Genomic DNA, 11,998 nt, shown 5'->3' on the forward strand with positions numbered 1-11,998 from the left:
GCTGTTTTTCAGGGCAAGTGTTGATGGAGCAGAGGAGATATCAAACCTATTGGAGTCATATTGTATGGCATCGGGACAAAGAATCAACAGGGACAAATCATCTATATTTTTCAGTAGGGGAACCCCGGAGATAGTTCGTGCTGCGGTCAAGGGTTTCCTTCATGTTCCAAACGAATCTTTGAGCGATAGATACTTGGGGATGCCTACGGATGTGGGGCATGCCAAGAATGGTACGTTCAAATACTTGAGTGATCGTGTGTGGGACAAGGTAAAAGGATGGATGAGCAAGTGTTTATCAGCGGGAGGAAAAAGAGGTTCTAATTAAATCAGTAGCTCAGGCCATACCAGTATATTCTATGTCTTGCTTTAAGCTACCAAGAGGTTTATGTGAGCATATAAAGTCTATTATTCGGAAGTTTTGGTGGGGCTGTAAACAGGGCAAAAGGAAGCCGGCTTGGGTATCGTGGGATGTGATGATGCGGCCTAAACACTTGGGAGGATTGGGGTTCAGAGATTTAGAGTTGTTTAATCTTGCTCTTTTGGCCCGTCAAGTCTGGAGACTTTTTAATGAACCATCTACTTTGAGTGCTAGAATACTCAAAGCTAGCTACTTCCCTGAGACTACATTGTTAGAAGCTCAACTTGGTGCTCGCCCCTCTCAGATTTGGCGAGCAATAATCGAGGGAAGAGATGTGATGAAGCAAGGAATCATTAGAAGGATTGGAAACAGACAGACCACCGATATTTGGCTGGACAATTGGATACCAAAAGAACACACACCAAGGCCCATTACGTCCCTCGTGCAAGACCCGCCGACGAAAGTGGCGGAGCTGCTACAACCATCCACCGGAGGGTGGAACGAGGACTTGGTAAGGTCTGTGTTTATTCGTTTTGATGTTGATGCTATTTTGAGAATCCCAGTGTGTACTCGCAATGTTGAGGATTTTTGGGCATGGTACCCTGATAAAAAAAGGAAGGTTCTCTATCAGTTCGGCTTACAAATTTATGGTAAGCACAAAACTGCAGCGCGAGGAATGGCTTGAGGGCAGATCAGGATCTTCTTCAGGTGAGGAGGAGGGCAAAGCCTGGTCAGCATTATGGAAGATATCTATACCCTCGAAGATTAAAATTTTTATTTGGCGCTTGGCACGGCACTCGCTACCTACCACGGATGTCTTACACCACAGAAATATGGCAACCCAGGACACTTGCCCTTTGTGCGGGTGTCAGGACTCATGGCGCCATGCTTTGATGTCCTGTACAATGTCAAAGTGTGTGTGGGCACTATCAGATGCAGATGTGGTGCTGGCAATGCCAGAACTAGAGGAACCAAGTGCAAAGAGGTGGCTGTTTGAGTAGTACAGCAGGTTGGACCATGCAAAGTTTACATCAATGGCTGTCACACTTTGGGCTATTTGGTATGCACGTCGAAAAGCTGTGTACAGGCAATATTTCAAGCGCCGCACCAAACTATTTCTTTTGTGAACAACTTCCTCGCTGACTTGCAAGAGATACCTAAGCCTAACAAGGTGGTTTCCATGACAGCACGGGTGGCCGGAACTAGGCGATGGCTCGCTCCGGGAACCGGATCTGTCAAAGTTAATGTGGATGGAGCAGTAGCGCGAAGCAGAAGGGGCGGAGCTGTGGCTGCACTATGTCGAGATGAGCAGGGCAACTATCTGAGGTCCTCGGCAGTGGTCTATGGAGGTGTTACTGATCCCACGATCTTGGAAACCTTTGCTTGCAGAGAGGGATTAGCTTTGGCAGAAGATCTAAATGTTCATGAGGTGGTTCTGGCTTCAGATTGTGAGGGAGTTGTCAATGACATCAATGATGGAACAAGTGGGGCGAACTCAGCAATCGTACATAAAATTACAGCTCGTAGTTCTGGTTTTTCTTTCTGCAAGTTTATTTTTGAACGTAGAAACTTCAATTTTGAGGCTCATAATCTCGCAAAGTATGCATGTAATCTAGGCATAGGTAGACATGTGTGATTGGGTATTCCTCATAACCCAGCTAGTGTACCTATGAACATCTTTCTGAATTAATAAAGCTTGCGAGATCTCTAAAAAAAACGTGTTGCAGGCGTTACGCGTGTACGACTCGGAACACGTACGCGTAAAGATCGAGCAGGAGTTGTGCCGATCGACGACGTACGCCTTCTCCGCCTTCCACTCTGATCTGGTAGGGTTCGTTGCTAATCGGTCGGGGGCCGCGTCGGGTACGGCTCCTACCTCGATTCAGATATCGATCGAGCCACGCGCTACAAATATATATATCCCCGCACGACGTACGCCACAAACTACCAAAGCAAACATAAGACGAAATTGAGCGGAACCATGAGCCATCAGATCGATCTGAAGACGAGCGACTGCACCATGGCCGCCGCCGGCGACGACGACGACTGGGTGTACATCGACGGTGACCAAGAGATGACGGCTTCACCGGCGCCGGCTGTCGTATGTGCCTGCGCCCCGGCGCCTGACGATGCTGCGACGGAGGTGGTGGTTGCCGCGGACGCTGCCGGTGATGGCGCAGCGGATGACGCCGACGCCGTGGAAGACGAAGACGACTGCTCTGACTACTCCAACGGAGGCCGCCTCGAGAAAGCCTGCGAGTTGGACCAAGACCTCGACCAAGTAGACGATGAGTCCGAGCGGCATGAGGAGGCCACCCCCGCACCGGCACCGGCGCCGTCAGCGCACGGCTACAACTCTCGCCACTCAGCCTACATAGCACGACTCTTTGCCTCGTCGTACACCTCTTACGACGGCTACCGCAACGGAGGTCACGACACCAGCTCTGGCTATGATGGCAACGGCTATGGCGGCGGAGGTTATGACAGCGGCCTCTCAGACTATGACTACGGCGGCGGACGTGGAGGTTACTACCGCGGCATCTCGGGCTATGACTACGGCGGCCTAGGTTACCACTACTACCTCTTAGGCTATGACTATGGCATGAGCGGCGGAGGAGGTTACGGCATCGGCTTTGGCTATCGCTACGGTGGCGGCGGAGGCTACGGCGGCATCTCGGACTATGGATATCGCTACGGCCGCAACGGAGGTCATTACTCTGACTTTGACTACGGCGTCCTTGGAGATCGTTACGACGGCAGCTCTGGCAATAGCTACGGTTATTTGTTCATCGCATAGGGGTGTGGTGCTTGGTATCGTTTCATCGCAGTAGAGTATAGTAGTTGGTAATTGCTGTTTGGATCTATATTTTGTTACGTAGTATTATTATATCTTGTCAGAAAGAATTAAACTATTAGTTATATTAAGTGTGTTGCTGAACTCTTGAACTTATTTGCTACTTCTCCGTTGCTATGAAATCCTATGTGACAGTTTGATACTTCCTTTCTTACACGTATAGCACTTACTTCCTCCGCTTAAGAATTAGTCTAGAGATATAGATCCGTTTAAGCATCAACTAATTCAATTAATTCAAGATGGAGGGAGTAATATATAACCCAAGTCCCAACTAATAGAAGACTAGCATAGCCTAAGCGCGCGGCGCCCACTGCCCATAGAAGCGCCCATCATTAAATTAGATGTTGACAATATTGAAGGATTTATATAAAGGTAATGGTCGCTGCGCCCCTCTGGATTTTTGTTATATGAAGAGAAACTAGTGTTGTTGTTGTAGAAAATAAAGTTAGCTAAATCAGATTCATAACTTTAGTTGGGTTGCACTGTCATGCAACATAAAAATTGTTGCATTGGCACATCCAGATGCGCATAATGCATTAAGTTATATTTTCATGAATAGTGATAATGGCACACCAGTTAACAAATGCTCACTTAAATAACAAAGCAAGGTTCTTAGCTCTAAGAACATCCGTATATGGGCAATTTCAGTCCCTCCTACGGTCTTGTTGAGAAGCCTTCAAGTCTCATACACCAGTCATGTAAAACTGCAAAAAGAACACGCAGACCAACATCAAGCAACCTTTTCAGCCTACCATTAGTGAACTTTGGACTTCCAGTGGAAAATCCAGTGAAAAGCAGCTAGAGATATGCAGATCAATGTACTCTTTCCAAGACTAAATTGTCCAGGGAAGAGAAAAATAGCCTTTCATGTACTCCCTCCGTTCCAAAATAGATGACCCAATTTTGTGCTAAAGTTAGTACAAAGTTGAGTCATCTATTTTGAAACGGAGGGAGTATTAATTATGTTATAAATCTTCTAGTAAAAGAACTTGTACTCTTTTTTTCATATACTCCCCCCACACTAGGTGAGCGGGTGGTGTGGGGGTGAAGAGAAGAAGAACAACACAACCAGCATGAGGAGCACCCAAAAGGCTAGAACCAAAACCAAAAACAGAACATGGCAGGCCACAGCAGCATCCCACAAACTAGCAACCGTCACTCAGGCGCAAAACAGAACGTGAACCCTCCTCGGTTTGCCATGATAGAGTTAGTTTCAAGAGCCACGCAGATATCTTCAGGCGACTGGCGATGCCAGGTCCCCTTACTGAATTTTTTGTTCATCTTCAGAGCTTGATGCAGCTTCGCGGCTTCTGGGCGCAAGTGCCTGGAGAATCTCACCTCCATCCACCAACGCCTGTTTGTCCTCCGGCGAATGGAAACCTTCCAACTATTTCAGGAACACACAGTCCGTATAACAAACATACCAGTTCAGCAGGGGAACGAATCCCCTTTCATTCGAAACGAGCATTATTTCTAATTTTCAGAAGAGCCAAGCACACAGCTGCACTCCAGTAAGGATATATGACAGAATTTTGTCGGAAGTCTATAACCAACGATGTGATAATGAAAGTACCAGAATGTGAAGCGTAAAATGGATTTAAAATAGTATGAGAACAGTTACATGGTATCCTTTCCGAAAAAGTTCAGTCTTGCCATGGAACTTCATAAATTAAAGAAAGTAACATCTAATGCAAACATGAGATTAAGCAGCCTAACTACCGAAGCTACTAGCAGCTAACTACAGATGAACACGAACATGCAAAGTTCTAAAAGAAGCTTACTCTTTCAGCACCACCATCATAGCACACTACGTATCACTGTAGTTTCCAAAACCAAGGAAGTCCATCGCATTGTTCCCACAAGCAAACAGAGTCAAGATCAATTCTGCCAATCAGAAACCCTTTTGCACTCAACCGCAGCATCGCACTACTGGGTTGGTGATCATAGGACGGAGAGGTGTGTTAGTAATAGGACGTTGCAAATTTATCTCATCCAATCTCGACTACACACAAGTGCTTCAATCGTCTCGATGCTCAGTGTGCTCTGGTGCTTTGGAATTACTGGCCTGCTGCTACTGAATGCTGCTTCAGATTGAACAGCAGATGCCGGCATCGCTAAGACGTCCCGGGCAATAGCAGCAAGTGTGGGGTACTTTGTGGTGTGTTCCATCCACCATTTAAGAATGTCAAAATCGTCTTTTCTTGGGACTAGAACCTCCCCAAGGTAGTCATCAAGTTCTGAAGACATCTGGCAATTGAGGTGCTCATCCCAATCTTCCAAAGGATCATTATCAGCTGTATCCAGAGCTGCACTCCTTAAAAGACGGACGCCACTCAGCTGCTCTGTAGCATTGTAGTATTCATCGAAGAGTTCCTGGACCGTATCATGTATTTCAGATAAGTAGCCCAGCGAGTCTGTGCTGTAAGCCCGTTGCAGGCGAAATTGAATGAAGCTCATCTTGAATCTTGGATCTAACACGACAGGTATTGACAGCCACACGTATGAGTTTTGCCAATACTCATCGAACGCTTCCTGCATCTCCATGACCAGAGTCACAATCTCTGCGTGATCGTTTGATGCTTCTTCTTGCAGAACTGTCCTCACTTTCCATACCTCACTGAAGTATACATTTGCTGTCGGAGAGCTAGGGCTAGAAATTACTTCGATAACACGATAAAATGTCCTCAAAATCTTGCAAATAGGCCAAGTAGCTGTCATATCTTCTGGAGACAGCACTTCTGCAGCAGGAAACAACTTGTTGAATTGCAGCACAACTTCAAGCCTAAAATATAACTTGTGCCACCACTTGGCATCTTCTTGCGGACATTTCAAACTCATCTGTGAAATAACTTCCAGAAGCTGCTGTTGCATCGATGATGAAGATGCACATGCCCCAAAAAAGTCCTTTACTATGTCACCAACAAGGAAAAGTATATATGATCGTCCATCAGAAACAACACTGTTTAGCATATCATCCACACAAGCAATGTTGTACAGCTTGCCTCTGATGGGAAGGCACCTCTTCTTTATGAGCATCTCCTTGAGCTTCAAGGTATTTGCATCATTCTTAATTTCACCAACTGAAGTCAAGCTCAAAATCTTCTGGTCAAGATTCCAGTCTCTGATTGCATCCCATATGACATTGTATGATCCACTTTCCGACTCTGGAACACAAGCCTCCTTGCAGTGTATTATCCTTTCCAAATTAGTAGGTGAATACATGCCGAATTTGATTACTAATCTGTGAATTTTCCAGTCTTCAGTAATAAAATGTGCTGTCAAACAGAGGTAATTTACTGTCGGCTCAGGTCCATCATGAGTCCAGATGCTTGCTGACAGTGAGATACGCTGGGAGGTAAGTGCAATTTCATCCTTGACGTTTATCTTCTTCTTCTGAAACAGAGCAAGTAAATGTTCTTCCATATCACTAAGAGAGACTTTGTTAGTCATGGGACTGATGTTCTTCAAAATTCTTCTCATATCTTCATTCTCTACAATTGACAAAGGATAACCATGCAAAGTTATCAATCTGGCGATATCTTGATAAGGTGAATCTTGACCAAACTTTCTGGTGCTTATCGCAGTTGCATTAGTCATAGACGAGGTCTTCTGTTTCTTCAGCCCTGTACCATCTGGTGCTGGTAGGGATAGATGATCTGCCACCACTTGAATGGGCCGATAGGTGATGCCACTGGAGCTGCTAGCCCTGCGGAGCTTGCTAGAGCATTTTGTACCACCTGGTGCTTGTAGGGATAGATGATCTGCCACCACTTGAATGGGCTGATAGGTGATGACACTGGAGCTGCTAGCCCTGCGGAGCTTGCTAGAGCATTTTGTGATTTGAGCTTTCCTGGCAGGCGAAGACTCGTCTCGCACCCTGGACTTTAATTTAGGTAGACTAGAACGGTTACCCTTATGATGACTTTGGTCATGCCCATGTCGTTTTGAACAAGCTAGAGCATGTCGATTCAGATGGCCTCCGTGTTTGCTGAGGCGCTTGTGGCAATGGATGCATTCTGCACCCTGCAGTTTCCCCTCAACGAAGATGGGTGTGAAACCCTCCCATATTTTTGACCTCCATTTTAGGGGACTTACTGAGCTTATGTCGTCGATCGTCACTGCAAAAATTTCATCAACAAAAACATGTGATGAAACTGGATTAATTTGATTCACCAAAACCTTGTATACAATACGAATAGATACTTTGTGCCAGAGTTCAATTATCTTAATAAAGGAATATCTGTGTATCCGGATCTTAAACTACACACCGCTAACTAACAAATCACAATTATTAAAGTTGACTGGACACCGTTAGCTAGGTAATGAATGGAACCTCGATATGCAAAAATGGACATTCCATTTGGGAAGTAGGAATCTACTACTACTAAAGTGTGGTCTACACACTGAGCCAAGTAGAAGGTAATGGCATGGAGCCTCAATAGGCAAAAATGAACATACCAATTGGGAGGCAGGAATCCTGTGGCGACATCCACTCCGTCACTTCGGCCGACGTCGATTCCGGTTTGGCTGGGCAGGTTTTCAGATGCCGGCGCAGAAAGATATTCCCATTGTAGCCGAGGCGGTTGTGGCAGTGGAGGCAGTCTGCAAACTGAACCTTCCCATTCAGATAGATCGGCTGGAACTCCTCCCAGATCGGCTGCAACTCCTCCGGCGCCACCTTGGACTGATTCTTGAGCCTTTTTCTGGGCGAGATGTGAGCACCATCAAATTTAACCATCGCCTTCATGCTGACATCCTTCTCATGCTTACCAGGATTCCCCATAGCTTCACAGCAACTCAGTCAAGTATGAAAAGAACACACATATCAGTCCAAGAAGATGGCTTCACATAACCTCAGTAAGTATGTAAGATGAAATCCATATATTTCCAAGAAGAAACCCTACATCGATCTGAGTACATGACATCCTCCATAATTTCAAGACCATAAGGACACACAGACACACATACATATGCTTCTTGCCCGGCCGTCCGCCAAAATAAAAAACACATATTTGTGGATTCAGTCTCCCGGCCTAAAACCTAGATTACCGAGCGCGAGCGCCCAACACTACCACAATCCGAAGCATCCTGCTAAGCGGAAACTTCTTCCAGGCACGAAATGTCACAGAACTCGACCAAAAATGGCACCTTTTGCTCCGTATGTAATGTAGCAGAGCACAGCGCGCGGGGGTTTCTTGAGCAGCGCGAGGGGAAACAGAGCAAGGGGGAAAGCAGAGCAGAGCGACGGCGGGCTAACCTGAACCGCCGGGAAGCGATCGCCGACGCATGGTGTGTGGTCCCGCCGGAAAACCGCCGCTCCTCGGCGGGCTCGCCGGGCGCTTCCCCCCAATCTTTCCCTCCCTCCTTCGGTGGCGAGAATGGGCTTCCGCTTCCTGGAGGAGGAACCACCTACCCCTAAGACGAGATGCGTGCACTGGGCTGGGCTTCTTGGTGGGTCGGCCCTGCTAAAACCCAGATAGTCTATTGGTTCGGCCTGGATTCAAGGCTGGATGGGCTTATATTGGGTCAATCTCATTCTGTCTTCTTGATTTCAGCTCTTATTCTGTCCTTGTCTCAAAAAAAAAGCTCTTATTTTGTCCTTCCAAAAAAAACTCTTATTCTGGGCTTCCACTCACAGGTCCTTCTACATCACTATCTACCATTATTATTTCTAAAATCAGATCACTTATTTTGGGATGGATGGAGTAAGTCGTATGTCAGGGTTTACTCAGAGAACTGCAGCCGCCACCAGAGAAATTCCTGTCCCTTCACCTTCTGCCATCTCGGCGTTGAGAGATGGAGGACCTCGAATCTTTAAGAGTTATGTTTTCTTCGTCAACATCTAGTGGTGATCATAGTTTTGTGCGAATAAAGTTACTCTTTTATTTTATTTGGCAAATTCGATTATACAGATCTAATGAGTTTATGTTATTGTGTCAAGTTGTTTTTGCTGGTTTGATTATTTGTGAAGTTGGAATCTTACATCGACATTGTGACTTGATAGTGTGCAATTTTGGTGGATCGTCTCTGGCCAAGTACATTATCACTCAAGGTTTTTCATCTTTTTGGATGGACAACTGAATGGGCTTTCAAAAACCTTTATTAGCAATCAAGTCCGTGTGGATGAAAAAGTGACAGTGTCGTTTTACCAAAGTCTTGCGGAGACTGATAGCATAACAAAGATAATTTTAAAAGATTATATTGTAATTCTTAATCATAAAAGGTACTTTATTTATTTATTTTGGATATTAGATCCAAATCAATGTATTTGTAATAGACTAATGGTTATGGGCATGATTTTTTGGATGCCTCAGTTTGATTTAGTACACACAAGTTTTCTATCATGATTAACATTCTTCCATTGTTTTCTGAAAGGTCAGGGGTGTTTGGCACATGAACATCTTCCGTTAACCCCATGTTTAGGTATCATCAGAGAAGGCGCTTAGATTATTTGCCACACTATCAAGATTTAGGCCCGGTGTCACTCTGCTCCACAACTCCGCTCCCGAAGCTAGTGAAGCTGTAGTTCAAAATGACGGAGCTGCAATTTCCTTCAGATTCTGGGAGTTGGTGGATTACCAAACATGGTCTTAGATGATTTGCTCCAGGGTTATTTGCCACAGGTACTGACTTACAGGGCCCCGTCAATCTTGAGAGGGGTGGGGTGATCATCAAATGGGAAAGTAAAGTGTGGGTTAAGTCTAATTTCACGTAGAGGCCAGCAAGAGCTTCATTTCTAGGCCGCCTCAAAACCCCGGTGACGCCGATGTCGCCGACTGTTTGAACTTTGATCGGCAGGCCGCTCAGTCATAGCCAGCCGCCATGCCCCACATGGCGATTTGGCTGCAAGTTCAGTGACAATGTGATATCGAGCCATTGCATGTACACATTAATTTGGTCCCTGTACAAATACATGCTCTGCTGTGCGTGTGATTCGGTCGTCTAATCTGGGATTTTCTTATTACCGGCAGCACAATGAAAGACATCACAAGAGTTACCCTTAATGAAAGGCAACTCCTGTGAAGCTTAAATTCCACATCAATGCCTGGGTTTATTTCCACATACATGAGTCAGCTCGGGTGACTTCACTTCTGCGAGGTGGGCATGGAGAGAGAAACGCGCTGGGGAGACGACTCCTTCCACTGCTGCGTGATGGTCTTGATCTGGGTGAAGAACTGCACGCCCGCCTTGCCTGCGCATCCATGTTTACCGTGTTAATTACTTATGCCCAGATGTGATTGTATTGTAGGTCAGTAATCTGCTGAAGAAGGATCAAATGAGATGATTAGCAGGCGCACCGTAGAAATTCAAGTCTCCGGCGAAGGAAGCTTTGCTACCCGTGAAGGAGAAGAACGGCAGGGGTACCGGGATCGGCACGTTGATACCCACCTACAAAGGAAAGCGATACATTGTGATTCATACGGGCAGTACTCTTCTTGTTTATGTTAACTTCAACTTCAAAATGCTGAATTTCAGGCGCCCATATATATGTGTTTACCTTCAGGTTATATTCCAATATCTAGCAAGAAACAATACACTACTAGGTTTGACATTTTCGCCAAAACGTTTTCAGACCTTGTAATGTAGGAGTACTACCCAACTACTAGCTTACACGATTAGGTAACTAATCCTTCACAAATGCTATGCAGTACCTGGCCAGCTTCAATGTCCGTCTGAAATTTCCTTGCTGAGACACCAGATGTGGTAAAGATGGAAGCCCCATTGCCATACCTGAGGACGATTTGTAAATCATTAAACTGCAACCAATGCTTTGCCTATGAGCTCACAGGAGAGAGAAAAATTACTTGTTTCTGTTTACAATTTGTATGGCATCATCTAGGCTCTCTGCCTGCAATTAATTGATAACACAATCAGCATAATAAAAATTTAATGGTGTCAAGAGAAGTAAACAAGTTTGTTATACCTTCATCAAGAGAAGAACTGGACCAAAAATTTCCTCCTGTTCCAAGTTTTCCAGGTTTCAATCAGATATAACAAGCCAAATGGTCGTCCAATTCTATCTTGGGAAGGAAAAGGTGGGTACTCTTTTTTAAAATAATGTTAAAACTGATGCAAAGTAAACATTATAAAAATACCTGGTAACACTCCATATCACTTTTAACATCAGCCAACACAGTTGGACCAATAAAGTTGCCATCCTCAAATTGAGGAACCTGCACAGCGCATAGCTATCAGGCATAACAGGAATTGCACACAGGCAGTTCAACAACTGAATTCTTAAAATTACCACAATCTCCCTTCCATCCAGCACAAGTCGAGCACCACTGTCAGCGCCACTTTGGACTAACTTGCAGATGCGGTCCTTGGCCTATTGATACCAAACTGTTAGGGCACAAGATTCACCAAGAAAACAAAGGGCTCTAATACCAATCTAGAACTCCCTCCAGTTCCCCAAAAGCAGAAGTTTTGGACATCGACATGGTCTAAAACCACAACTCTGGTCACTGTTTCTCTATATATAAATCCTAACAAAATTATGATATCATGGAAGTACTTTTGAAGATAATTCCTAAGTTCTAAACTTCTAATCCAAATACTTGAAAATATAGGTAGACAGAACTTTTAAAGAGTCAAAACGTCAACAATCTGTGAACTGGAGTAAGTGATATGAATCCTGAGGTCACAGAGAAGCCTCCAAAAAGAAAATTGACTATTATATTATCAAGCTAATATTTATGATAATTTATTTCTATGGTCCAAATGTGGGCCCTAGTAGCTTAGGCCACAACAAAAAACTCAGTTAATCACGAACATGGCAGTGGCAT

At 45.0% G+C, this 11,998-nt stretch overlaps 2 protein-coding genes across 2 annotated transcripts; both read right to left on the minus strand.

Moving 5' to 3' along the window:
• Positions 1-4,792: 4,792 nt before the first annotated feature.
• Positions 4,793-8,619, minus strand: LOC125539858 (zinc finger BED domain-containing protein RICESLEEPER 2-like). The gene is made up of 3 exons (XM_048703391.1): positions 8,470-8,619; positions 7,671-7,997; positions 4,793-7,330 (listed from the first exon to the last, which is right to left on the minus strand). Exons 1-3 carry the CDS (start codon positions 8,498-8,500, stop codon positions 5,196-5,198), a joined length of 2,493 nt encoding a protein of 830 aa, XP_048559348.1. The 5' UTR covers positions 8,501-8,619; the 3' UTR covers positions 4,793-5,195.
• A 1,461-nt stretch (positions 8,620-10,080) lies between these two features.
• Positions 10,081-11,944, minus strand: LOC125539859 (methylmalonate-semialdehyde dehydrogenase [acylating], mitochondrial-like). Its single transcript, XM_048703392.1, has 7 exons — positions 11,461-11,944; positions 11,309-11,386; positions 11,137-11,172; positions 11,018-11,061; positions 10,865-10,943; positions 10,511-10,601; positions 10,081-10,404 (listed from the first exon to the last, which is right to left on the minus strand). The coding sequence occupies exons 2-7, from the start codon at positions 11,321-11,323 to the stop codon at positions 10,298-10,300; spliced, it is 372 nt and encodes a 123-aa protein (XP_048559349.1). The 5' UTR covers positions 11,324-11,386; positions 11,461-11,944; the 3' UTR covers positions 10,081-10,297.
• Positions 11,945-11,998: the final 54 nt, after the last annotated feature.

This window comes from Triticum urartu, chromosome 2, assembly GCF_003073215.2.
Source record: "Triticum urartu cultivar G1812 chromosome 2, Tu2.1, whole genome shotgun sequence".
Lineage (NCBI taxonomy): Eukaryota > Viridiplantae > Streptophyta > Magnoliopsida > Poales > Poaceae > Triticum > Triticum urartu.

Excerpts from the sequence above, each read along its gene's own strand:
- LOC125539858 (XM_048703391.1), bottom strand. The coding sequence starts at position 8,500 with ATGCGTCGGCGATCGCTTCCCGGCGGTTCAG. Across the intron at positions 7,998-8,469 it reads ATCGCTTCCCGGCGGTTCAG|CTATGGGGAATCCTGGTAAG; the intron begins GTTAGCCCGCCG and ends GTTGCTGTGAAG. Across the intron at positions 7,331-7,670 it reads GGATTCCTGCCTCCCAATTG|TGACGATCGACGACATAAGC; the intron begins GTATGTTCATTT and ends AAATTTTTGCAG.
- LOC125539859 (XM_048703392.1), bottom strand. Across the intron at positions 10,944-11,017 it reads CAAATTGTAAACAGAAACAA|GTATGGCAATGGGGCTTCCA; the intron begins GTAATTTTTCTC and ends AATCGTCCTCAG. Across the intron at positions 10,405-10,510 it reads CGGAGACTTGAATTTCTACG|GCAAGGCGGGCGTGCAGTTC; the intron begins GTGCGCCTGCTA and ends ATGGATGCGCAG.